Source organism: Cryptotermes secundus, unplaced genomic scaffold (assembly GCF_002891405.2).
Source record: "Cryptotermes secundus unplaced genomic scaffold, Csec_1.0 scaffold454, whole genome shotgun sequence".
Lineage (NCBI taxonomy): Eukaryota > Metazoa > Arthropoda > Insecta > Blattodea > Kalotermitidae > Cryptotermes > Cryptotermes secundus.
This window is the reverse complement of record NW_019729215.1, coordinates 443,669-469,856: the sequence shown is the minus strand read 5'-3', so window position 1 is coordinate 469,856 and position 26,188 is coordinate 443,669. Positions and strand designations below refer to the sequence as shown.

General features: G+C 46.5%; 2 protein-coding genes across 3 annotated transcripts in view; one reads left to right on the top strand and one right to left on the bottom strand.

Moving 5' to 3' along the window:
* LOC111865470 (protein takeout) overlaps nt 1–26,188 on the top strand; it is a 95,953-nt gene that overhangs the window by 4,206 nt on the left and 65,559 nt on the right. The window contains exon 1 of one of the 2 annotated variants that reach the window (XM_023853546.2): nt 5,708–6,411. The exons of the other annotated variant lie outside the window; for it this stretch is intronic. The gene's annotated coding sequence lies outside the window, so the exon portion shown is untranslated. Of the gene's footprint in view, nt 1–5,707; nt 6,412–26,188 lie in introns of those variants that run through there. 2 annotated transcript variants of the gene reach the window in all.
* On the bottom strand, nt 1,571–16,725 carry LOC111865468 (MFS-type transporter SLC18B1). The gene is made up of 10 exons (XM_023853540.2): nt 16,004–16,725; nt 9,935–10,030; nt 9,558–9,631; nt 9,300–9,447; nt 8,296–8,364; nt 8,095–8,212; nt 6,801–7,107; nt 4,851–4,946; nt 4,242–4,410; nt 1,571–3,555 (listed from the first exon to the last, which is right to left on the bottom strand). Exons 1-10 carry the CDS (start codon nt 16,115–16,117, stop codon nt 3,247–3,249), a joined length of 1,500 nt encoding a protein of 499 aa, XP_023709308.1. The 5' UTR covers nt 16,118–16,725; the 3' UTR covers nt 1,571–3,246.

Below are 26,188 nucleotides of genomic sequence, written 5' to 3'. Positions count from 1 at the left end.
ATGACAGGGTTAAGTGGTGCCATCTTGTGAACATGATAATATATTAAAAAAATTAGGGAATTTCTTGGCCAGCAGAGTTACTCTCGCCTTCTTAAGGGCTCAGTTCAATGGATTTAATGTTTCAGTCTCTAATGGGTCTTCTATTACCTTATAATTCATCTGGCTTGAGTCTGAAACTCACTGAGACCTTGCCCATACCTTGGAACAGGCTTCTAGTATGTTCTCATCTAATCAGACTTTTGACCCTTGAATTAGCAGACAGTTGTCAAATAACCAACCATTAAATCTTGCACATACTGTAGATAACTTCCCCGTCACTTTCTTTATTCTATGTAGTATTTTAGCGTCCTGTTGCACTGATTCATATTCATAATGTGTATGTATTAACAGTCTTCAAGTGCATTCAATCCCATTTACCATTTCTGCACTACATGTTTCGGCAGTATGCTGCCATCTTCAGGTGTATCGATCCGTCAACCATTTCACTGCTTGCCTTTATATGTCTATTTACAAATAATATTAAATTTGTGTACGTCCTTATATAATGATAAAGTTTATGTATTTAAAACTTGTTAAAACTTTTTATCTCATGCGTCATATTTTAAATTCGTGTGTGTTATTGATCATCCACATGGGGGGATCGTCTTCTTATGTTTCTAAGGTTGTATGTATGTTATGTCTTATGATGTGTTCTACTCTTGTGACTGCGTGCATTGTGTCGTTCTTTATTCATAGAGCTCACCCAGAGATATGAAATTTCCCCTGCCCTCTTACCAGTATGGATTTAGCCTGCAGCAGGCTGTGGAGGTCCATAGGGTTGTGTGACGTCGAGACTCCCCCATTTCCTAGACACTCAGCTCACAGAAGGCAGTGAGGTTGTCAGCCTTATGCCCCAGCTGCCCTTTATATCCCAAAGAAGATTCCTGCTACTCATTTTTGTTAGAGGCAGATTCGAGCCTAGGACCATAATGTGGCTGGAAGGATTAGGTCAATTGAAAATTCCAGTGACCTCATGTGGGATCTGGGACAGAACCCACCACCTTCAGGCTTGCAGCACAGTGCCTCAACCAACTATTGCTACTGTGCCCCCCCCCGCTAGCTGTGGCTGCTAAACGCAAGTTTTGGGGCAGAAGTTTTTTTTAGAGTGATTCGAATAATAATCATAATATTTGTTTAATTACATCAGTAAACTGATTTCTTAATTTGAGTGTCGTTCCATTTTGAAGCCTTATCTACTTTTCATTTTGATACTGACAAGAAAAGCAAGTCATATCCGGGGCAAAGTTCAGTTACTGTTGCTTGTTTTTGATAGTGAGTTTGAAGCAAGCCGTCGGAGGAATTTTGCATCAGAACTTGAAGCTGAAGTGAAAATAGCCACTTTCCTGACCAAGGTTTGACCCTGCATAAAACCTGTTCTGTCTCAAGGCATAATTAGTGACAGTACAGGTTCTTCACTGTTGGAGAGTCCGGAGTCCAGTGGTCTTTTCCACTGTTGTGGTGTGAGACCTCATTAGTTATGCAAGAATATTTCACAGTATCTGATCTGATGAAGAAATGAAAATGACTGACATCTGGATCAAAATATTTATTTCTCATTAAAAATATTTGTACAGCGGTGATTACTGATGATGAACTATATATAATGATATGATGAATGGAATGTCACTGAAGACATGAAAGGAAATTTATAACATCTAAATATTTTAATTAATATATTAAATAGTAACAGTTCAGGTAATGACTCTTCAGTGATTTTACCACCGTGCTCCAGCTTCCTATTTGCAAATTGGAATTAATCTTGCTTCCTGCTATCAGTACACAGATGGCAGCACAGCTGAGCAGGATGATTTCAGTTTTCCTGCTTTCTATGTCAATGGCAGAAGGAAACAGTTTTATTCCTAAAGAAGTGGATGGAAGGATGCTGAATAACAAGAATTATCAAATTACACATCCAGGTGGTTACAATGAAATGCAGAATCCCTGTTTTAACAACTTATTTTACTGGAGAAGTCATATAAATTGGCATATTCACATCTTTGTATGTTTTTATGTTTAATCCTTAAAGATAATACATAAGAACTTGAAATGCTTTATTAATTAAATAAATTACACAAATGCAAAAGAGCTACTCATTTGCACATACTAGAGGAGTTCATGTAAAGTTACACACATTCTTGGGAGGCCATCCTTGTATTCAGAGGCACATAACAATGAAGTCATGTAATGTAAGACGTATTTTAAAAATCTTATGACACTGAGGAACATTCCTTCCGTAGTTATTATTGATCCAGCAGCTAAAACACTTTTCGCATTGTTTATAGACTCGGCTTCATGTTTCCATCTTTCAACATGATGAATTTAATTATCCCGATGGAAACCGAAAATCTCAAAAGAGGAACTCGCCCAACTTGTCCCGTCCACTCTTTCTCTGTCAGTTTCACAGCCTTCTCTTCTCTTGTGCTTGTAAGAGTTTCAGTAACTTCCTTAATGTCACTCTACCTGAGAAATCTGTGAATTTATTTGAGCTTCTGTTGATACAAAATGAACTGTTGTGTAGAAAACCTGTACCGTGGTTTCAACACAGTGTAAAGGGTGCAAGGGCCTTCCAGGCCAACTCCTCAGGCATTCCTTCAACATGGTGGAAGCTGTGCAATGTAACAGTGAACAAGTTCAAGAAAATCATTTCTGCATGATTCCTTGCAACGTTCTGACAATATAAACCGAACATGACAAATGCTGCTAATTACAAAATATTTTCCTGTTTATCAGTTGAAACGAGCGACAAATTTCACAAGCCGGAGATCTGGAGACTCTCCAAAAATATGATATTTTATCGGCTTATTTGCTGTATAGTTTAAACACAAGTAACACTGTGCTAGAATGACAGAACTGGAAACAGACAACTCATAATTTCAGATGGCAGGGAGATGGTTATTTTCAGGCAAATGTTTGGGTAATTCACTCACCCTTTACTCCTCCCAACGTACAAAAATTAAAAGATCTCTGCTCCCTACTAATAGAGGAAAACAGTAAAATTTCATTTGAAATTTAAATACCCTGAAAAAAGCTGGGCTGATAGCACCACATATTAATGTGGCAAACTGAATGGACAAAGGATTAAATTGGCCACAACCACTTTCATAACTGTCACATTGACCTGTAATATCCCATTCGGTGGTGACCAATGTCCTCAAGTGATAAAGCACTGAACACACACAATGAAACTTGTGAACCTTGGCGCTGGGCTTACGCAACGCTTTCAAGGAACCCCCTGGATTCACAGCTGCCATAGCTGGTGCTATAGGGCCCAATAAGAATAGCACCACTTTCTTTGCGGTGCCATGTGCCATGGCGGTTCTTGTAGCTGTTGCAGGCGATGATGCCGTTCATACCTGGTGGCCGCTCGATAGCAATGGCACTGCCCCCAGCATGGCCGTTGCTTGAGTTGTATGACTCAGAGTTACTTGTGGTGACCTTCAGATCTTCCGCAGGGGGAACCTGTTTGTATGGCACCCTCTGGCGAGAGCAGCATATGAATATCACCACCAGGATCCCCTATAACAGGCAACACACTTCATACAAATAACTACATGTAATGAGTCCTTGAGAAGCTGGCTGTTGCTCAGCAGGACATGGGATTCCTAGCCTTTGATGGAACATGAAGTTTCATTACTTTGTTCACAAGGGCCTGCCACTGGTCCCTATGCATCCATGTGTAAGAAATGAGGTTCTCACAGCAGTGGTTATGGACAGTTTAATAATCTGGGATGTATCGCCATGTAGTCCGTTGGAAGTCAGCCAGCACTTTGAAAAACAAGTCACCTCCAACTTCAAGGCTGCTTGACCGTGAAGTTGGAGGTGACTTGTTCCTCTGATATGTCGGCATCGTTTAGTGGGGGGGGAGTCCAACTGGGTCCACTTGGCACGGTGGCCACTGATTGGCCTATTGTAGCCTGCCCCGGGTGATTATGATGATGGAGAATTTGGTGGAATGAAGATTGGCAGGGGAAACCGAAGTACTCGCCCCAGCGCCACTTTGTCCATCACAAATCCCACTTGACCAGACCTGGGATTGGCCCCGGGCCGCCACGGTGGGAAGCCAGCGACTAACTGCTTGAGCTATGGTGCGGCTTACTTTAAACAGACTACGCGACGTTATATCCCAGAAGATAGGGAAGTTTTCATACCCACACACCCACTTCAGTATGATTTGCAGATCGCTCTCATAGCAACTCACGTACCACTATCACATTGAGAAGCACAATGAACATTGTGCCATTCCTGAATCCCACGCTGTCATAAAGTATCCCTGCAATGGAGGGCCCCACAAAGGCTCCAAGAGCAAATGTTGATGTCCAGAGTCCAGAGATCAGCCCGTAAGTTTCCAAGTTGTTTGGGAAGCCGTAGGATCTGAAATGCATAGGAAGCTTCCATTTAAACATGATGAAGTGTTTTGGAGTGGGAAGGAAGTCTTGATGACGTAAATATGTCTGGAACAGTGAGGGAAAAGTAAAGGTCCCTGTGCTTAATTATCATGATTTATGGGTGAGTTGAGATACAGCTCCAGTGCAGATGAGAAATCTCCATCCATGCAGAGAATCAACCCCATTTCCCCATTTCTTCACCCCACTGCCTGGCCCCTATTCTGGCTCCTATGTATCGAATGTGCCTTTCTAAATTTGCCCATTACATCATGTGACTTACTGAACTTCCACTACAAAAGGGAACATACATTCTCCCCCCTCCCCAAATATGATGAGCACTGAGGTGTCAGTGCGAAAAGGCCACGTGTAACAATTGTAAAGTGGAGACCCAGCAAAATGACACATTACATGTCTGGTGTAACTTACATGGCTGTTCTCAGTGCATCTGTGAAGGAGGCCACAAGCTGAGCAGCAATGCCCAGTCCGTGAGACACGAGGCCTAAGATGGACACCCACAGGATCCTGGAACAACATGTTATGCTTATTACTCACTGTCTAACTCCATGAGGCAGAGCCTCTTTCAGAAGCCAGCAGACAGACACTCCTACCTGAGCCAGATGAATCCACACCTTATTTACTGAAGATCTTTCCACCTACACACAGGTCTTCCAAGTGACTTAATCTCTTCAAGATTTTTGATAAAAAATTTATATGTGTTTATCAGGTTTCTTATATCTGTTACATGCCTCATCAACTCATTCCCCTTGATCTGTTCTCTCTAACAGCTCCTCACTGTGCGACTTTCTTCATTATCCTGTGCGCCTGGTTAAAGTGTGCTCCTCACCACAGTTTCCGCTTAATGCCCTTTTGTTGGCTTTCACTCTGTGTCCACAATTTAAAATGTATTTTTGGCCACGCCATAGCTCAAGCGGTTAGTCGCTGGCTTCCCACCGCGGTGGCCCGGGTTCGATCACGGGGTCTGGTCACGTGGGATTTGTGGTGGACAAAGTGACGCTGGGGCAGGTTTTCTCCGAGTACTTCGGTTTCCCCTGTCAATCTTAATTCCACCAATTGATCCACAATCACCCTCATCTATCATCTGGGGCTGGTACAATAGCCCAGAAGTGGCAGCAGTACAAGGGACTTAGTCCCACCCCACTAGCATTAATAAAAATTACTTAAGTAAAGCTCGTCATAGCAGTGTTTCCAAAAACACTTATGACTTCACATGTGCAACATGCCAAATGCAGGAAGCATTAGGACAGTTCTTGTGTCTGCAGCACTACTGCACATCCCCCCCTCCCCCGCGCACCCCTGTATACTCGTGGCCTCTAAACTTCTGTTTAACTGGAATATTCTGTTGGAGGGTCACCTTGTGCTCTTAACGGAAAGTACAACATGACATGCATACTATCCCAGACTTCCTTATCACAACATATTTCGGCCCATTTGGCCATCATCAAGCCATGTTAACGCCGTTTGATCTTATATACACGGTGCATCCATTTTGTGGATTGTGCCAACTGTGCCAACCGTTGCCACTGCGGCTGAACCTTAAAATGTCTAGGAGGTTTTATACTAATTAGAACCGTTAAGTAGCCCTGGGTCCGTGTTTACAGTTCTTGACTTATGTCCTAGGTGCTTGGTCGTGGTGTGGGTTGTCACATGGTTCAGTTCTGTTTCGCATCCGGCGGATGTGCTGCATGATCCGTTTCCGTTTCCGTTTCCGTTGTTTCCTTCTTGAAGAGCCAGCTACACATCTCTAGCGTGCGTGTTGTGGAACAGTCTAGCTTTAAACTTCTTAATCCTAGCCAGATTTACACCAAGTGTGCTTGTTTACAGAAAGAACCTCATCAGATGATAATCGTAAAATCGTAATCACGTACAATTACTTTCATCGAAACGCATCCAGCATCATACTGAACGCACCGCCACTTTCCGTTTATCGCTGATCTCGATATATGAGGGTAGTCAACACCCATTCACGGTGAGTACTGTCTTTTGGGATGAGAACCTCAGAGTTTAGACCGACGCCTGATGCAGCTGTCATGCAAAATTATGGCACGAACTGGCAGTTACGAAACGGGAGTTCGGAAACGTACAATTTTTCCCAGAAAAGGGGTTTAGGTGCCATAAAGCTTTGCAACCCCCGAAAAATCTAGGTGCTGCATGTATGAGAGATGTGATGTTTCTGTGGGCTATGACGCCGTATAGTCGCGTTGAAGAGGAGATCCAAGCTGGGGGACTGGATGGGTATTTAGAGGTCTCTCACGATCCACGGACGGGGTCCACCCTGGCCAGTGCGAAACTTCGTCCCTGGGTCCTATGGTAGGAGCAACAACAGAACGGAAGGAGCAACGCTCGGTTAGAACTTACGTGGGTCCGGGAATGAAGGGCGCGGGTCCGACTAGCAAGAAACCAATGATGATGAGAAGGCAGCCCGTGGCGGTGGCAATTTTGGGCATCACCTTCTTGTCGCATAGCCAGCCCCAGCAGGGGGCCGTGAGAGCGTATGTGCCCCCGTTGATGACAAACATGAGGCCCAGTACCATCGGGGGCAGGTCAAACTGGCGCAGGTGGGGCTCGAGCGTGGCCTGCAGGAACCCGATGCTCATGGACGTGACGATGATGCTGGACGCGGCCAGGAGCACGCCGGGAATCCTAAGCACTTGCAGTAGGCTCGCTGCGGGAGACAAGAGACGCGTGAGTTTAGTGTGACAGTGCAACTGTCCCCCCAGCGGACATTCGTGTGAAGAGGACAGCGTGACGGCTGGTTGAGGCGAGGGGGCATAACAACTTGGGTCGATCTATGGAACTTTTTTCAGCGGCCCCATTGTCACGGGGTTGTAGGGCTGCAACCTGCACCACAGTGCAGGCAATTTGCTTGGCATTTGTAGTGCTCCTAGCAGTTCTCATTGACCTTGATGCACATGTTAACAGAACTAAGTACAGTCTGGTTGCTGTGGTTAGTTTTGTTACCATGGCAACTAGATTTCTGTACTGGCGGTACCAGTTTATGCGTCCGCCATGTTGTTCTTACCGACGTAGTTGCTTTTTTTTTTCTTTCCTTCTAGCAAAATTTCTCTGCGTGTAAAGACAAGCATAAACATTGACTGCTTAATTTTGAGTTGCCCAGAAAATGTGTATTGCCTAAAACCGGGAAACGTAGTAAAAGTGACTCAGTCCACGGAGCAGTCTTCTTCGTTACAAGTCGATAGTCACAGATTAGAGAAATTGCCCGCCTTTTATGGAACCCGGAAGTTCACAAGAGCCCACCACTGGTCGGCATCTTGAGCCAGATGAATCCAGTTCACGTCCTCAGACCTAGCTTCTTTGAGATCCATCTGTGCGCATTCGCAACGAGGAGCTGTAAAATGCGCGCGTGTCCGTCCGCATGTAACAATTCGCGAACTGGTTTCTGGATTTTCATAAGATTCATTATTGGAAAGTTTTAGTAAAATGTGTTAACACATTACGGCCTTGTTTAAAACGGACGGCACATGAACACATCACACGAAGACCTACGCGCGTTTCTGCGCGCGCATCTCGAGCATAACTCGCTCAATGTTTATCGGAATAAAAACTGTTTTGAACGAAAGTTTGAAGAGAAATATGGGACACATTCAGTTTTAGTGAAGGAGACGGAAATGCGATAGCGAAGTCCACTCACAGGCCTGCTGCGCATCCTCCGCGGGTTCTGCGTGCTCCGGGAGCACAAACGCTGTCATAATGGCCGCAAGAAACAGCGCTGAGCCCATGATTGCAAATGGCGTTGTGTACCCTCCTACCTGAAAATTGAGACCGGTCTGTCAGAACATCCTGTTAACCTAAACACTGAACTCTTACAAGATGTGTTTTGAACTGGACTTACCTGATATAGAGCCCCACCAACTGTGGGCCCCACTATGAGCCCCAGTCCAAAGAACGTCTCCAACGATGCCTGAAAAGGAACAAAAGTCCTTAACTTTCTCAGCCTCTCGAATCGCTTAGAGAGGGTGGCTCCCAAACGCTCTTGGGGCCCCCAAAACTTCAGTTTGCTTACTGGGAAGCACTTTTTCCGTTAAACCGTGTCTTTGTAATTTAATATTGTCTTTTGGGATTTAAATTAATTCACCATCTTTACCGGCACACGTTTTTGCGTTTCTAGGAATAATCTTTAAAGTCCCCTGGGGGAAATGCTGGTTTAGGGGAAAAAATACAAAATGCCGTTCACGCGTTTACATGAAATAGGTCACTTTGCCTGTTTCAACATATACATATGTGTAGGGAATGCTGGGGTTCTCATACGCGGGAGAAGTGCTCAGATGGGAGACCAGACAGTCGAAAATTAGTGGATTCAAACGCAAGACCCCAAATTTTGTGAAATCCAAGATGGCGCAGATAGCAAGTTTACATGATAAATTGATTCTGGGATAATTAAGAACGCCGTTTAGCCACACGTGTTATAACTCGATTCCGAAGGGTTCTGACGATGGTGTAAGGATTGTCCGGCATACGGTATTCTGAAGAACACAACGTGATTTGGGATTAGCCGTTTGTAACGGACCTCCCACGATTTCAACTGTTTAAAATACCGGACGATGAGCATAGCTACCAGATGGCAGACTTGTTGTGAGTGACGAGTTTGGGTGGGTGTCCAAATGTGCGCTTATTCCAGCATTTTCGAGGGACTGTGAAAAATCACGAGAAATCTGATCCGGTTTTGAACCCGGCCCCTCCAAATACGTGAATGTTGCGCTGAACACTAACTAGATGAAGGTGAGTGGTGATCTTTTCGCTCCGGCCGGCTCTAAATAAGAGTAAGGAGTCCTGAAGCAGGTCTCAGAGTCGTTATGCAGTGTGCGGGAACCGAACTGTGATCGTCGAGATACTTACGAAAGTTGTTGCGACATTGTCAGGGAACTCCTTGGCTATGATAGCGAAACTGGCCGTGAGGAAGGCAGCGTTTCCCAAGGCCTCCACTATCCTAATCAGGAAGGACAGCACGATGAAGGGACAGTGCTCGTTCACATGGTCCAGGAGCCTAGGGCACAGAGACAATGGCCCTGACTGTTGTGTTACCGGCTACGTAGCCGCACTCTACGTTTAGCGGCAGTGAATCTCTCTGCTATCAGAGCAACAGTCTGCACTTACCCGAACAGAATTGCGCATGCTCCTGTGGTGAAGATGCCGCCATTGAACAGTAGCTTCGGGCCTATCCGATTAAGCTGAAATATACAACACAGCAGACTTTACAATAGAGCACATAAAATGTACAGCCCCGAAATAAAAACTGTTGACTGATTTTTTTATAAATATGGGGAGGTGCTCAGTTCAAGTCTAGGCCTAGACAAAAGCTCTTTCGTGGTTTTCTCAGTCCTTCCAGGAAAATTCCGGGATTGTACCTCGATTATGCAATGACCGCTCTCCTTCATAATTCCTTATAATTCATGTTGACGCCGTATAGTTTGGTTGGCGAGAGCATTGCAGAATGGCTTGTGCGCAGGTGCAGTGCAGTGCTGCATACTTACGTGCTGGCCGTATATGGGGCTGATGAAGAAGACGACGAGCTCGAAGATGCCGAAGACGAGGCCGTACTCCGTGGCGGTGGCCCCCTTCCGCTCCGCCTGCAAAGGCGAGTTACGTTAGGAACAGCATGGCGTGCGTTCAGAACGCTTTCCGCCACTATACATATATTCACCGAGGAGCGCGAGGTAGCGTAGTTGCTTGAGGCACTACTGCTATAAGCCGGTATGTCGCTAGTTCCATTCCCGATAGAGTCACTGGAGTTTTCAATTGACCTAAACCTTCCAGCCGCGCTATGGTCCTGGGGTCGACTCAGCCTCTAACAGAAATGAGTACCAGGAACCTTCCTGAGGGTAAAGGGCGGCCGGCGCGTAAGACTGAGAACCTCACCACCATCTGCGAGGCGATTTTCTAGAAAATGTGGGAACCTCAACATCTCACAATCCTATGGACCTCCACGGCCTGTTACAGGGATACATTTACTTTTTTATGTATAAGTATCACCGATTTATGCTCGGGATAGAGGCAGTTTGTTCTTCCGAAATGTTGGTGATTGTCTACCAGACTACACGGTGTCGCCGAGCGGCTTCTCGTAGTAGCAGTACTCCAGGCCAGACCGGCTATTCTCACTGAGGGTATTCGCAATTTTCCTCAGTTCTTCCAGAGAAATACTAGGATTGTATCTCGAATGGGCCCGTCTGCCCCCTCCCAAATTGTTTCCAGTTCATCCGTTATGATTCTACCCTTCGACGCTGTATAACCTAGTCTGCAATAGTGAAAGCGTCGTAGTTGGCCCACCCACCGCCCGTCGGTGCCACAACCCCCACACCGCAACGTCCCAGAGAGTAGTACAGCTACATACATACATACATATTCTTCTTCTGTCTGACTCCATTTTGCATTAACATGATAAAAATATGTTTATTTCTGACAAATTGATGTGTGCCCGGCGATCCGTTGTACAGATAATGTGTTATGTGGGTCACGGCCAATACGACGACTGACCCATTATCTGAGTTCTCTTTATCTTCTGCATTTGGAGCGCCGCCGCTTGATATTGGACGCCGAGGCAACGCTGCTGAGGGTTCTGAGCATGACCAGTCATGGTCACCCTTCCTAGCACTACTAGCATTCCCATGCAATGCTACAATGCCTACTGTACATGCGTCTCGCTACCATGGTTACCGCCACGGAGGAAGTAACGGAGACAAGTGGCTTGAACTCGAACCCATTCACGTAGCAGCAGAATCGACAGTTTTCCCGTGATTTTCTCTCAGACGCCAACACCCATATTCCCTACCCTTCTTCATGACGCCGTTCGGGGAGACACCGGGCAGATCCTATAGCCTACATAGATACGTTTCTCGTATTTTGTTGCATTACGAAGGATGGAAGGAATTTCCACGACAGCTCGCGAAGTCATCGACGGCTGATGACTTGCAACTTTGGTCTCCTTACCGCGCGGGTTGATACAGCGGTAACTCTCTTCACTTGCATTCGGAAGGTGCTCGGTTCTAATTCCGACCGGGACAGCGGGTGTCATGACTCACAGTCTTCGTCTTTCTTTCTGCTGTGTTTCCAGGCAAATGGCGGGTTACTGCCGCAATTAGGTCATGATCGGTTCTTCCAGATCTTTTCGAATTCATAGCACTAGAAGCTGGCAGTGTCGTGAAGTAACGCACTCCCCCCTCCAACAATCCTAATCACGTAAACCTGGAACCAAATAGTGCACTCCCCAACTATCCTAATCACGTAAACATGTAACCAAATAGTGCACTCCCCAACTATCCTAATCACGTAAACATGGAACCGAATAGTGAACTCCCCCAACAATCCTAATCACGTAAACATGGAACCAAATAGTGCACTCCCCAACTATCCTAATCACGTAAACATGGAACCAAATAGTGCACTCCCCAACTATCCTAATCACGTAAACATGGAACCAAATAGTGCACTCCCCAACTATCCTAATCACGTAAACATGGAACCAAATAGTGCACTCCCCAACTATCCTAATCACGTAAACATGGAACCAAATAGTGCACTCCCCAACTATCCTAATCACGTAAACATGGAACCAAATAGTGCACTCCCCAACTATCCTAATCACGTAAACATGGAACCAAATAGTGCACTCCCCAACTATCCTAATCACGTAAACATGGAACCAAATAGTGCACTCCCCAACTATCCTAATCACGTAAACATGGAACCAAATAGTGCACTCCCCAACTATCCTAATCACGTAAACATGGAACCAAATAGTGCACTCCCCAACTATCCTAATCACGTAAACATGGAACCAAATAGTGCACTCCCCAACTATCCTAATCACGTAAACATGGAACCAAATAGTGCACTCCCCAACTATCCTAATCACGTAAACATGGAACCAAATAGTGCACTCCCCAACTATCCTAATCACGTAAACATGGAACCAAATAGTGCACTCCCCAACTATCCTAATCACGTAAACATGGAACCAAATAGTGCACTCCCCAACTATCCTAATCACGTAAACATGGAACCAAATAGTGCACTCCCCAACTATCCTAATCACGTAAACATGGAACCAAATAGTGCACTCCCCAACTATCCTAATCACGTAAACATGGAACCAAATAGTGCACTCCCCAACTATCCTAATCACGTAAACATGGAACCAAATAGTGCACTCCCCAACTATCCTAATCACGTAAACATGGAACCAAATAGTGCACTCCCCAACTATCCTAATCACGTAAACATGGAACCAAATAGTGCACTCCCCAACTATCCTAATCACGTAAACATGGAACCAAATAGTGCACTCCCCAACTATCCTAATCACGTAAACATGGAACCAAATAGTGCACTCCCCAACTATCCTAATCACGTAAACATGGAACCAAATAGTGCACTCCCCAACTATCCTAATGACGTAAACATGGAACCAAATAATTTCCATCGACTTAATCCTCCCAGCTGCACTATGGCTCTGCGGCCGACTCAGCCTCTAACAGAAATGAGTACCAGGAATCTTTCTGAGGGTATAGGGCGGCCGGCGCGTAAGTCTGACAACCTCACCGCCATTGTCTAGGAAGAGTGTGGGAGCCTCGACGTCTCATAACGTGTCGCACGGAAGGGAACACAGGGCTGCACCCAGGGGGCAGGAGGACCGAGGTGAGGCTGTAGAGGGCTGTCGCAGCCTGCGGGGTTACAGACCGTGTCAGGCAGGAACTGAAAAAGCTGACTTGGCTATCGAATTGGTTGCACGAGGCTTCACCAGCACACACCGAAACGGGCAAGTGGGGGAGATGGGCCCTACACCAGTTCTCATTAGAACTCTGGAAACCTGAACACATTATTAAAGTTCATGATGGTGTCATTTCTTGCAGGCAGCTACTGTAACGTGCATTCTACTTGCTTCCGGAAGGCCTTGTTCAGGTTTTTATGGGAACCAAACGTGGCTTCCATCTACTGATTGGCTGACGACATCTCGTTTCTCAATATTAATCTGCAAGCATAGGCCGACGTCACTGTGAACGCTTTTATCTGTAATTTTTCTTACGTTGGTTTTGAACTTTGATGGTTCAATGTGACAGGATTTGGGAGCCACGGATCCCGGCTCGCAGTGTGTTGCGTCACAGCGGCAGTTCAATAGCTTCACTGGCGCCTCCTGGCTGCAAGCCATAAAACCACTGGGTCGCTTGCTAACCTCTGAGGGGTCACGGAGTGGACAATTTATGATTTGTCGTACTGAGAAATGATTGTCATTATCCTTTGCCATATCCTTATCATTAAAGCGTCGTGTTTCGACTTAAAATTTCGCACGTTTCCCGCCGGACTCCTGTGCGAACAAGACACCCGGAAACCTAAGTGGAATGGCGACAGGAAGGGAACTTCTAGCGTGAGCAGCTAACTGCACGGAACTGAACCCTACTTTAGAGACCGGTGTTCACTCGGCTACTGACGAAATTCGCCGCCACACGAGCCACACGAATGCAGCCCCCTCTCCGAGTTGGTTACCCCGAAGCATTGATATCGGCAAGCAAAGAGATCCGAACACGTGCCTTCAGCTCTGTGTGTTCGGAACCGTAAGAATTACAGAGCGGGTTGCGTTGCTCTCTGCAGCGCGGAAACGCGTAGGCAGGACGTGTCGTGGTTTCTCATAATCCCTCGAGACAAATGACGGGATGGTACCTGAGATCAGGCCACTATCCTTTCCAGTTGATGAATCATCCTATCACTCGACTCAGTATAAGCCGAGCTGCAGACATGGCCATTAAATTAACCCCACTGGCTGCCTTTGCGTGGAAATCGCGCCGAAGGGTTCACAGATGAACTGTAGTGTGCCCCGGGAGGGTTGTATGGACGCGAGTTCAAGCCTCAGGTTCACACAGTGAAGCATACCAGCAGCTGTGTTCCTGGAGCCCATGCTGTATTGCCTCAAGACACTGGTATCAATTTGTCGGAGTTATCGGTGAAGTGGAGATGGTGTCAGAGGTCAGGCAAGAAATGTCTCTGAGTGAACTTCGGTCATCACAGTAACGGCGGCGGCCACTCCTGATCAACGTGCCACGCTTCTCATCGCGAATGTTCATCACCCTCATCATAAAAGTCTGCCCCTTTGCCATGTCTGGAGATAATTCAGTCTTCTTCGTGTACAGAATTGCTAATTACAAAAAAGCGGGGCCATGTTATTCTGCGTCGTGTGTGTCCGTGTGTAAGTAACAACTCGGCACGCGCTGAAAGAATTTCAGTGAAATTTGGTATCGGGGAATTTGCTCCAATACGTGGTCTCTTCCCCAGCCGTGACGGACACGGGTCGCCAAATGCTTTTAGGAGCAAAGGATGTTTCGAACAGAAGTCGTGGAGACGCAGTGTGTGCCCGGTACTGACAGACATGCCTCCATGCATATGCCTGGACAGTACCGCATGTTAGTCCACGGCCACTTCCACGTTTGCTGGAATGAGAATTGGTACAGGGAACCAAAGTATTGCCTTAACCTGGGATCGAATGTGGACCGCCGCGGTAGGAGCCGGCAGCCGACCGCAGTTTTGCTGTTTTGGGGGACCACGCGATACCGTAGTTAGTTGAGGGACCATGCTACAAGCCGGAAGGTCGTGGGTTTCATTCCCGATGGGGCCATTGGATTTTTCAATTGACCTAATCCTTCCAACCTCACTATGGCCCTTGTGTCGACTCGGCGTCTAAGCGAAATGAGTACCAGGAATCTTCCGGGGGGTGAAGGGCGGCCGGCGCGTAAGGCTGACAGCCTCACCGCCATCTGTGGGCCGATTGTCTAGAAAATGTTGGATCCTCGACATCTTACAACCCTGTGGGACTCCACGGCCTGTTACAGGGAAAGCTTCAGTGTCACAAGTTCAAGTCACAGTAACGTGTCAGTTGGTTAAAAATCACCAGCGTTGCAGGAACCATCTCTGTCCCCATCATCAGAGTCTGAGTCTCAGACCAGAGATTGTCATGAGACTTCGGTGATTTTTAACCAGTTGACACGGATGATAGCCCGAGAAGATTTTATCAACTTCAGCCGCCGTGAAATCTCTGGATCTTATGTAATAATGTTCTCTTGCATAATATCAAATGCAAACCGAGTGCTCTTTTCAACAAAGATTTTGTACAACATTTTCTGAGTCTTAAATGCCCATTCGAGATGTGAGGTTCTAATGGCGGTATTGAGATTAGCGTCGTCTCTGATGTGACGCCGTGTAGTTTGGTAGGTATGTAAAAACACTGCTGAGGAGCTTTCATCTTCAGAGTGGTAGAATCTCACGTCCGACCTCAAAATGACTGACAAGATGTCCCTTTTATGCTCCCCTACCTAGCTACCGAACTGCACGGTGTCACGCCCCAGAAGACAGTAGCTTTAATTCGTAATCCTTGCAAGCAAACCAATATGTGATCCCGACATATACTGTTCAATAAACTCAGAATTTCTATTAATTTAATATCATATTCCACTGTTGCACTCTTTTCTGCAGAACTTTGGGAATGAACATCAGTTACGACTTGTCTGTCACTGTGGTTCATGAACGGCATAGATACATGCACGAAATGCTCAACTTACCTCTTTTGGGTAGAAGGGGGCCTGCAGAGACACGCAGATGGCATTGCAGAAGTCAGCGATGCTAAATACAACGAGCGTAAGCCATTGTCGTTTCGAGAAATCCTTCATCGGCATTGTTACTCTTTGGTATCTTCAATAACTGCCTTCTTGATAGTGTGTGTACCAGCTTAAACCTTATTCGGATGCCTCTGAAAACTCTTGGTTGTTGTGAATGTGACAGAGACTTTGCTAAACCCGTATTATTAGTGCTATAATTTTATTATTAAATTAATTATATTATAGAAGTTTTAGTTTATTATAGAAGTTTATTTAAGTTTCTATATTATTTTAAATCGCTATTCAAATTTCTTTCTCGAGGAGTCTGTGAACACTGTTAAAGAACAGAAATGCGGATTCTGTATCTCTGGAAATAACTGCTTCTAGTTTTCGCCATAGAAGTCACAAATGCGTCCCGTGAGTATAGACTGTTCCACTCCTAAATTATTGAATTTTGAGTTTCCCTAACCCTGGCATTACTTGCACAACTTGAGTCTCAATTCTGGAAGCCTCAAGTGACATCTGACTTCTTCCTGAGCTTATCTTCAGCAGCGCAGTTTCAAAATTGTGTAGCCCTTATTTGGTCGGCGGTGTGATGACAGACGGAGCTGTGTCCTCGAGAGTTAGGCTTCAGGCACGTCTAAACTTCGAGCTTTCTTCTTCACAACTAATTCTGAACCGGTCTGACATAACAGACGCGATTATCAGCACTAGAGGACTTTGATATCTGGAGATGGAGTGGGGTGGGGCGCACACCCAGACCCTGCAGGGTAACACTCCCTTCTGTGGGCCATGTCTCATTGGTTCTGTCGCCCCGAACCAGGGAAAGCGCCTTTCCGAAAATCAGAGCCTGCAGAGGGGAAGAGAACAGCGGGTAATTAGGGTCACAGACTTTGGGGTCATGTTCGCGCTTGTAGCTTTATCTTTTGTCCGTTTTCATGTTCTTGTGTTTACGGTGCCCATGCTTCGCTTGTTTGCTGATAAATTGCGGCAGACGACGCCGGTTGGACCAGTATGGCGCTATATCTCCGCTTACTGGTATATTGATTGTATCTGAAAGAATTGTTCATGTTGCATCAGGTTTTATGTACGGATTTCCATTCTACAATAATTACTTTCAGAAGAAGAGCGATCTGTTCCATTGGTATGCTTCACGACAAATTTTCTTGTGATAGAGGAAAACGCAGCGCCTTTCTCTAGCAACAGCCAGAAGTGTTACCCTTCCCCCAGGGTGTGGATCCTTTCCTTGTGACTGTCAATGTGTGTGCCATAGATACAGCTCTATACGTAGAAAGAATGGCACTCAAATTGAGAAATTAAAATGTATTTATGTAGTTAAAGAGAAACAGAGCTCCACCGCAATTCTTCTACATCTCTTTAACAATAGTGGCCACTGTCCATACTGGCAAGGTTACAAAGTCAGTTTCGTAATATTGTCACGTGTATGTAATGATCAGGGCCCGGATTTTGATGACATGTCATCTTTTTTTTTCCTTTTATACTATGCGATCCTCGTAAATATATAAATCTCGGATATGAGCTGCTGGTTACAAAAATGTAAATTTTATAGGTAATTTTTTGGTAAATTTTTGGACTTTTAAGCGTATTTCTTGTCATTTTTGGCCATTTTAGGGAATTTTTCTTCATATGTTTTCTGAAATGTGAATAATATGGAAGCGAAGTGTTGTTTCTTTTCTCCTTTAGGTCATATTTCTGTTTTTTTTTCGGTCATTTTATAGGTAATTTTTTAAATATTTTCAGGTCATCAAAATCCGGGCCCTGGTAATGATTATCCACTCCTCCATACGCTAAGCAGAGGGACAACTTTACCTTTGTCTTTGCGGTGATTATATACGGGGGTAGATTGAGAATTGGATTTATTGAAGTCTTACAGATCCGTGACTGTAAGTAAGTGCAGCTGTTTCATTAATTCCCACACTTTACAGTTCACCAGAGCACACAGTTTAGTCCTTTCAGTATGCTGTGTCTTCATTAGCCGTTGCTCGGTAGCGTCTGCTAACGACGGACGTTCACTTTCCTCTTGGTTCCCGAACTGTTCCGGCCCCAGCTACCAGCTTCTAACAGCAACAGCTCACAAGGACTGAACCACAGAGGTTCTCTAAGTAACTAACTGACTGACTGACTGACTCAATCGCGCACCAACCAACTAACTCAGATCAACTCAAAACCAGCACGCACGGCTGCATTCTACGCAAAGCGAAACACAGGCTTAAACTGATATCAATCCAGCGTTAGCATTTCGCAAATTGCTTCTCCGTTCCTTCCTGACATGTGTCCCCCCCCGCCCCACGTCTCGAGCTACACAATTCAAAATGAAGTCCTCACAATAATAATTACATTTCCAAAGGAAACAGCCACTTGTGTACACGAACAGAGTGGAATGCCACCAGAGGCCCGTAAGCCATGGAAACTGCCACATTCGAAGTTCAAGAAGTTGCTTTATCGCTTATGAGCGGAACTTGGAGTGCTATATTAGGCTGAACTTCTGCTGTTACCATTGGGAGGGCTGCGTGTGAAGCATCTACTGCAGGACCGAGGAAAACCACGGAAAACCTTGATCGAAATGGCCTTCGCAGGACCTTCCGGATGCAAACTGACTTCTCGCCTGACACTGGGCCCTATCCGTGCTGTTGCTTTGCTCAGAGAGAGAGAGAGAGAGAGAGGGTGCTTCGCGTGCACACTTTCACATACTCACAATGCTGAAGTACATGGTACACATACTTACCATACTTGCCACTGTGCTTAAGTGGTGAATATACGTCGTCAAATGACATAAAATATTTGCAGTTCCCAGTTAGAAACTCACTGAACAAGCGTCGATCTGGCGTAATGACCGCCGCGGCGCGTCACAGTGTAAAATCTGTTCGTATGAGGTTTGGGACTCTCCCGGAGGTGACGCCGTATATACTGGTTAGTCCTTACCAACATTTCGGAAGAATCTATTTGTCTCCACCTTGACATTAACGCTCCTACCAGACTACATGGCGTCACATGCCCTATGACAGCCATCTTACGTCAGTTGATGTCAGCGGTAAATAGATGTCCCCACGTCAACAGTGCCGGAGTTCAGCCTCTGATGACGTGTGACTCCAACTCACCGGAGTAACCAAGTCTGTCGCAACTTCGCCCGAACAGCGACAGTCACGCCAGGCTTCAAGGCAAGGTTCCTCGAACTGCTGGTCGTGACCCACCCCTAAGGAGGGTAGGCAAGCTCTCAACAACTGTTTCAAATATAGCTGTGTCCACTCGCAGCTTCGGAAAGTCAGCAAGATTTAATAGAGTAACCCCTTCCGCAGAATACCCCCCCTCCAGGGGTCGCGCCCCACGTTTTGGAGGCCGACTACCCTAACAACGTTTGGTGTGGGTCTTACACGATGCAGCTGCGTGCTGTGTAAATACTTGCAATCCATTCCACTCCCTCGGATCCAAGTAGGCTGGACGGACTGCCCTTTGTGAGCGAGGGTCAGTCTCCTTGTCGCATATCGATAACAGGGCAGCACCTGCCCAAAGGTCAGAGAAGAGGCAGCCGCGTGGGCACACAGCAAGCAGACTCATGTCACACTCAGAGGAGCGGGGGTGACAGTAGTTGTCTGCACACTTGCTGCACTTGTCAGCGCTGCGTTGAACGTTATTTGATGTCAGTACTACATGTTTCGGGCCACGCATGGTCCATCATCAGGCAACACATTATTTTGGGGGACCACTGTACTGTACGCTTTGTTCTTAGTACCTTTTTTTTTCAATTCTCTTAGTGGGGGGTGGAGTCCAACTGGGTCCACTCGGCACGGCGGCAACTGATTGGCCTATTGTAGCTTGCCCGATTGGCCTATTGTAGCTTGCCCCGGGTGATTATGATGATGGAGAATTTGGTGGAATGAAGATTGGTAGGGGAAACCGAAGTACTCGGAGAAAACCCGCCCCAGCGCCACTTTGTCCACCATAAATCCCACTTCACCAGACCCCGGGATCGAACCCGGGTCGCCGCGGTGAGAAGCCAGAAACTAACCGCTTGAGCTATGGCGCGGCCCCTTAGTACCCTTAGGCACACTGCTGCTGCTGTGAATTTGCTTCGTAGGATATTTTCATCTTGTCTTTCTAGCGGCAGTTTCAGTGCTCCGTTCACTAGTTGCGTGTGTTTAGTGCTGTTTGTTCCTTGTTCCCGTTGCATTACAGGTGGAATACTTTACAGTTTAAATTGATCTACTGGTATGCCTTGATATATTTTTTAAACATGTCCCCTTCTGCCCTTTGGAAGCGGCCACTGCCGGGAGCTGTCTCAACGAATTCAGAAATCATTATTTCCCCAAAATCACGCAGCCGGAGGCGATACTGTCCGACCGTGGGTCGCAATTTGCAGAATTGGGCGTTGAGACCAAGGGCTCTCCCACCCGGCACCCGGAGAGTAATCCCATTCGTGAAGTAGGCAAGCCATGAAACCCATACAAAATTGGGCGTTGAGACCAAGGGCTGTCCCACCCGGCACCCGGAGAGTAATCCCTTTCGTGAAGTAGGCAAGCCATGAAACCCATACAGAATTGGGCGTTGAGACCAAGGGCTCTCCCACCCGGCACCCGGAGAGTAATCCCATTCGTGAAGTAGGCAAGCCATGAAACCCATACAAAATTGGGCGTTGAGACCAAGGGCTCTCCCACCCGGCACCCGGAGAGTAATCCCATTCGTGAAGTAGGCAAGCCATGAAACCCATACAAAATATGCGTGAGCTTGTGCCCTACGTGGAGGCTGTAGAACCAGCAGACGTTCTCAGGAGATTACTGCAGAAGGCACCAGACCAACTACCAGTGGAAGACTCTTTAGCTGAGATACGTACTACTGAAGGCCGACAAAGCAGGATGGACAGAACAAAACGGAAACCCAAAGTAAGCGATCTAGTGCTAGTAAGACGTCAACTCGCGGCATACGCAGCACAGGGCGTTAGTCCTCTGTAGCACTCTACACCATTCAGAAAATATTAAACCCTGCCATGCACGAGTTGCAAAACGAAGAAGAAAAGTCTCGAGGTCTCCTCAGTGTAAAGTATCTGAAACCATACTTACAGCTTGAACGGAGGCCCTTGACAGTCAGCTGACCGCTGAGTAAGTTTGCGGGGGTGAATTAAATTATAAAATCTGGGAAGTATGGTGTGTGTATGTATGTGTGTAAGTGAACCGTAATAGCAGTTAAAGGATACGGTCACTCGTCAAGCAAATCTGACTTCATAGAGACGCTACCTAAGTGTCGGCAGGATGGAAAGCAGGTAGCCTAAGCAGAAAGGAAGTTGAGGGAAAAATGAAAGAAACTGAGGCAGGATCATGGACGGACTAACTCTCGAGCCGAAAGCAATTAATTTCAAAGAACATAATCATACAGAAATTACTTAAAGTTTCTCCTAATTTGGACCGCTTCAGTACCTCACGGAAAACACACGACGTCTCCGCCACAAAGCCCAACCGGTTAATGCTGTTTGGCGCCAAGAAGACCTAATTGGCGGTAAATCTCCAATCGTAAGGTAATTCTGGTTCTGACTCGTCAGTCGTTCTGCTTATAACATATCGGCACTGACTGCGCAGAAAACACCACTCCTCTGTTGTAGTGCAGTTGCTGCTGTGGAAACACGTTTGTTTTAGAAAGGGAACCAGAATGTAAGAGACTGTTAGGAATACGAAGGCATAGATGTGAAGATAAGATTAAAATGGAAGGGTGTGGGCTGAATGAGACAGTGGCGGCTCGTGTGACCCGTCGCATTACAGGAGCTGAATATGCATAAGCTTCTCAAGAATGGCTCAGCTCCTTGTAGCTACTTGTTCTTTGCCAACAGAGATACTTGGATGCATGTAGCACGCATGTGCGGACGTAAGACACTGGAAGCCAGAAGAAGTGAGTGGAGCCGTACACGTCTTCAAGGCGCGATGCATAAGTACAGGGGCAACAGAATTCCAACAAGGTGTCAGGTTTGGAATGGGACCGCAACATAGTGCCAGCAGTCTGGCCGGAAGTGCCTAGTGTATCCGGTAACCCGGCCCACAGTCTGAGAACAACTGCGGACAGAAGAACTCGCTGAGTGCACACGTTATGAGAAGCTAGTAGTCGCTCTGCTACCCAAGAAATTGCATGCATTTGATGGAGCCCGAAAGGTCATTACCGCGCTCACAAAAGCCCGCCGCTGGGCACTAACCTGAGACAGATGGATCCAGCATACATACCCCAACCTTACTTCTTTTAGATCCTTTTTAATATCATCTTCCAATCTGCGCCTAATAACCTTATTCCTTCAAGTTTCCCTTCCATGCATCCTACATGACCAACCCCTCTCGCTCTCCTTGAATTGACCCTGCTAATAATATTTGGTGAGTAGTGCAAAGTTCCTCAGCATGTAATTTTTACTTCCTCTCTCATAAACGTGAATATTCCCCTTCATCATCCTCAGTGCGAGATACCGACCTTCACACCGATACAAAACAGCAGGTAGAAACCGGAACTTGATGTGGATGCGCTGTTGTCCACAAATATTTTCATAGGATCCAATATTTGTGTTCATGTGAACAGTCTGGCCTGCATTGTGGTCACGTGATATCAACATGTGCTTGTTTACTTACCTTTCGTTCCAGGCATTCCAGTGTTTTCGAGAACAACGTTCTTAACATTCGGCCGTGCCCCCGTCAGCACCTGTCCTTGTTATAATTCTGGAATAGGTTTCCGGGTGTTTCGGAGCTACTTGCTGCTTCCACCTATATAGTACGTTATGCAACCTTCCAGTCACATGAAGGGTGAGGAATTAGATGGCTCAGGCAAGTACTGGGATGCTGGTAAAATAGGTCACTACCGCTTCCACCCGCATCCTTCCCAACAATTTTAGATTATCCTACGGTTTTGCGCTGTGGAATGGGAGCTGCTGACAGCCAACGCCACGGAGCAGAGAAGCTGCCAGTTGCGCAGCCATTCAACTCCGTTCAATAACAGGCCATGGAGGCCCATAGGGTTGTGAGACGTCGAGACTCCCACATTTCCTAGACAATCGGCTCACAGATGAAGGTGAGGTTGCCAGCTGTACTCTCCGGCCACTCTTTACCCTGAGGAAGGTTCCAGGTACTCATTTCTGCTAGAGGCTGAGTCGACCCAAGGGTCATAGTGGGACTGGAAGGATTAGGTCAATTGATAAATACAGTGACCTCATCAGGAATTAAACCCGCGATCTTCCGGCTTGTAGCATAGTGCCTCTTCCAACTTCGCTAGCGCCTGCCCCCACAAATAAATACATAAACATGTAAGCAGTATGTTCTCCGAAACGTCTGGTGTGCACGGTGACAGAGCTCGAATGGCTTCCGCGTGGACAGCACAAATCTTAGACAACAAACTCCTTGACCCCTGAGCCTCTCTCAAGTGAGTAATGTGTTTATGAGCAGCTTGTCGGACTCTGACACTGGAGCAGCGGAACCGGTGCTTCTCGTATTTTCGTCGACTGATATTTGAGCGTACTTGTCGACAAGTGATACGTCACTCCGCGTCATATTGGGCCTTAACCTTGACGCCCCTTGACCTAGAAATGCGTCACTTTTTATGAGAACACCTCGAAGCAGTGCAGGCAGAACTGCATGCACATGCCGTGGCATGGGGACTTGGAGCCGCGTCGCCACACGTGCCCAATTTGGGCGCTTTCGTTCCCTTGTTTGACGCAGGCGAGTCGGTCGCAACATGTCTCTTTTTTCTCTGCAGCTTTCCGCTCGAGATGCGCGCGCAGAAACGCGCGTAGGTCTTCACGTGACGTGTCCGTTGTTGCTGTTCGGTTTTGACAAAAAGGAATTGTAGATTAATTTTCATAAACTTTCCCAGCAGCCAATTGTATGGAAATTTGTCCGGCGGCTCCCGCGTTGTGACATACGAGCAGAGGAACAGAGAGAACTTCTAAGCAAATAGTTGCTTTTTCTTTGAAATGTTCTTTGCTGACGCATGAGCAGGACACGTAGCACGTAAAGGAGACATGAGATTTCTTTATTCAGTTTCAGTCTCACGATATATTGTGACTTGTATACCCATTGCTAGGCAACGGGTCGGTAAACACATCCCCGCAACACACGCGCACGCAACAATAGGACGTCTTTTGTTAGGTAACGGACCAGTAAATACGCATCCTTAACAATAGAAAACGGTATTATCCGTGGGGTCCGTGCCGAGGGATTATAAGGAGCACGGTTGGAAGACGTGAAGGAGTACAGAACAGTGGTCGGAAGACAACTGGGTCGAGTTTTGGAGATTTCAGTCGAAGGTGATTGAGAAGAGATGGTAAGAAAGGAATTACACTGTGATAAGAAGATTTCACGTGTGATTTGCTGTTACAGTGAGACTGTGGTATATCCGTTGCCAGGATACGGCCAGTGAAGACTGAGAATCCTAGTGCGTGTGTAACGGTGAACTGTGAAGTGTGCAGAATAGCGATGGTGTTGTATTGCCTGTAGTCCCGAGTTGTGAATGTATAAGGTGCAATAAATCGAATCCAAACCCCGTCTTATAAGTCACAAATGTCTACATGTGATAATATGTATAATTCTAGGGTAAGTGTACGGTTTCTATAATTACGACACGTTTCGGCCACTTTCTTGCCATCATCAGGTAGCACTTGTACAGTCCCTCTCAGTGTTTGCAATGCAGAGGTCTACATTATATAAACGTGTGTCCTGGTGTTCCGAAGGGCGCGCTACTCGCAAGCCCATTTCAATTTTGCATCATCCATAAATGTGTTTTTGTATAGCTACTTTGGTTTCAAGTGAATGAAAATAGATAAGATAAGCTTGAACTAGTTACAATTAGAGCAATACTGGTCACTTATTCTTGTTGTTATTGCAGTTTTTATATATATTTGGGCATGCAGTCCTGGGTCCTAGCCGAGCACGGCAGAACCGGCTTCCATTTCGGTGCGTGCATTCCCGCGGCGTGATTCTCATTTTGTCCTGAGGCTGGGTTCACGGTGCATGGCATCACGTAAGAGCGTAGGGAACCAAAATTGCAGATTGACGCGGCTGAGGAGCCGGCTTACTGACACGCAAGGAAGGAACATCCCAGATCACTGGCCTGCGCCAAGCTGTGTCACGTGTACGCACACTGATCGATACACTTATCAAGTGGAAACATGCACTCATTTCCGCAAAGTGTTTACTGGCAGAGACATCCGCCTAGCAGTCAGACATGAAACAGGAACAGTATTCCTGCTTTGGAAGTTCCCAGGAGAGAAGGTAAAGCGTTGGGAAGTGGACGCTGTTGTGAGGGGAGGTGGCTGCGTGTGCGACCCGGAATCTGGGTACCGACTCAGCATTTGCTGTAGGCTCGAGGAAAACCACTGGAAACCTTGATCGCGATGGCCGGTCGCAGGACCTTCCGGATGCAAACGCGCGAACCCTAACCTTAGTCCCTGTCTGTGTTGTTGCTTTAGTTATTTTTGTATCAAAACGTTTACTGATGTGTCCTAGAAACGTTGTGTAGTGTCCATGTTTGGGGTGAGCAGGAAACAACTTTCGGTAGTGTAAGGAGAAGCGTGTAATAAAATTGTATACGTACTGTAGTTTTTAGAAATATATCGACAGCATGAACCGCAGACAGATCACTACAGCAGCCGCTAAGTCTTTTCCAGTCTGCTGTTCTTTAATCAGTCGTTGCTTGGCAACGGCTTTAACCGTCGAGATTCTTCAGCTTCCCGTGCTCAGGTCCTCTTGTCAGTTCCCTCAATGCCAGCTGTAAACTAACCACTCCTGATCTCGACTGACCGTTTACATTGTTATAGTCCAACAATACCTCGATCGTTGCATGCATATCCGTTGCCTCGGGAACCCGTTCACCGAGCCGTTGCCTAGCGATAGCTCGGGTATATTTGACAAGCTTACTGACCGTTACAAAGCAACGCATGTTCCTTCTCGCAACCGTTGCATAGCAGCAGCTACACACGCTACGATATACACGTATTGTCAAATGCGGTGCGTGTATCTCGCGACTTTCCCGGCGGTTTCTTTCCGCGGGAATTTCGACTTCGCTGGAAGTGTGTGTGTGTGGGGGGGGGGGGGGGGGGGTTTGGCAGCCTTGTATGGTGCATTGACCCTGACGATGATCTCCGTATCTAATCTGGGCGGGGTATAAAATCTTCGG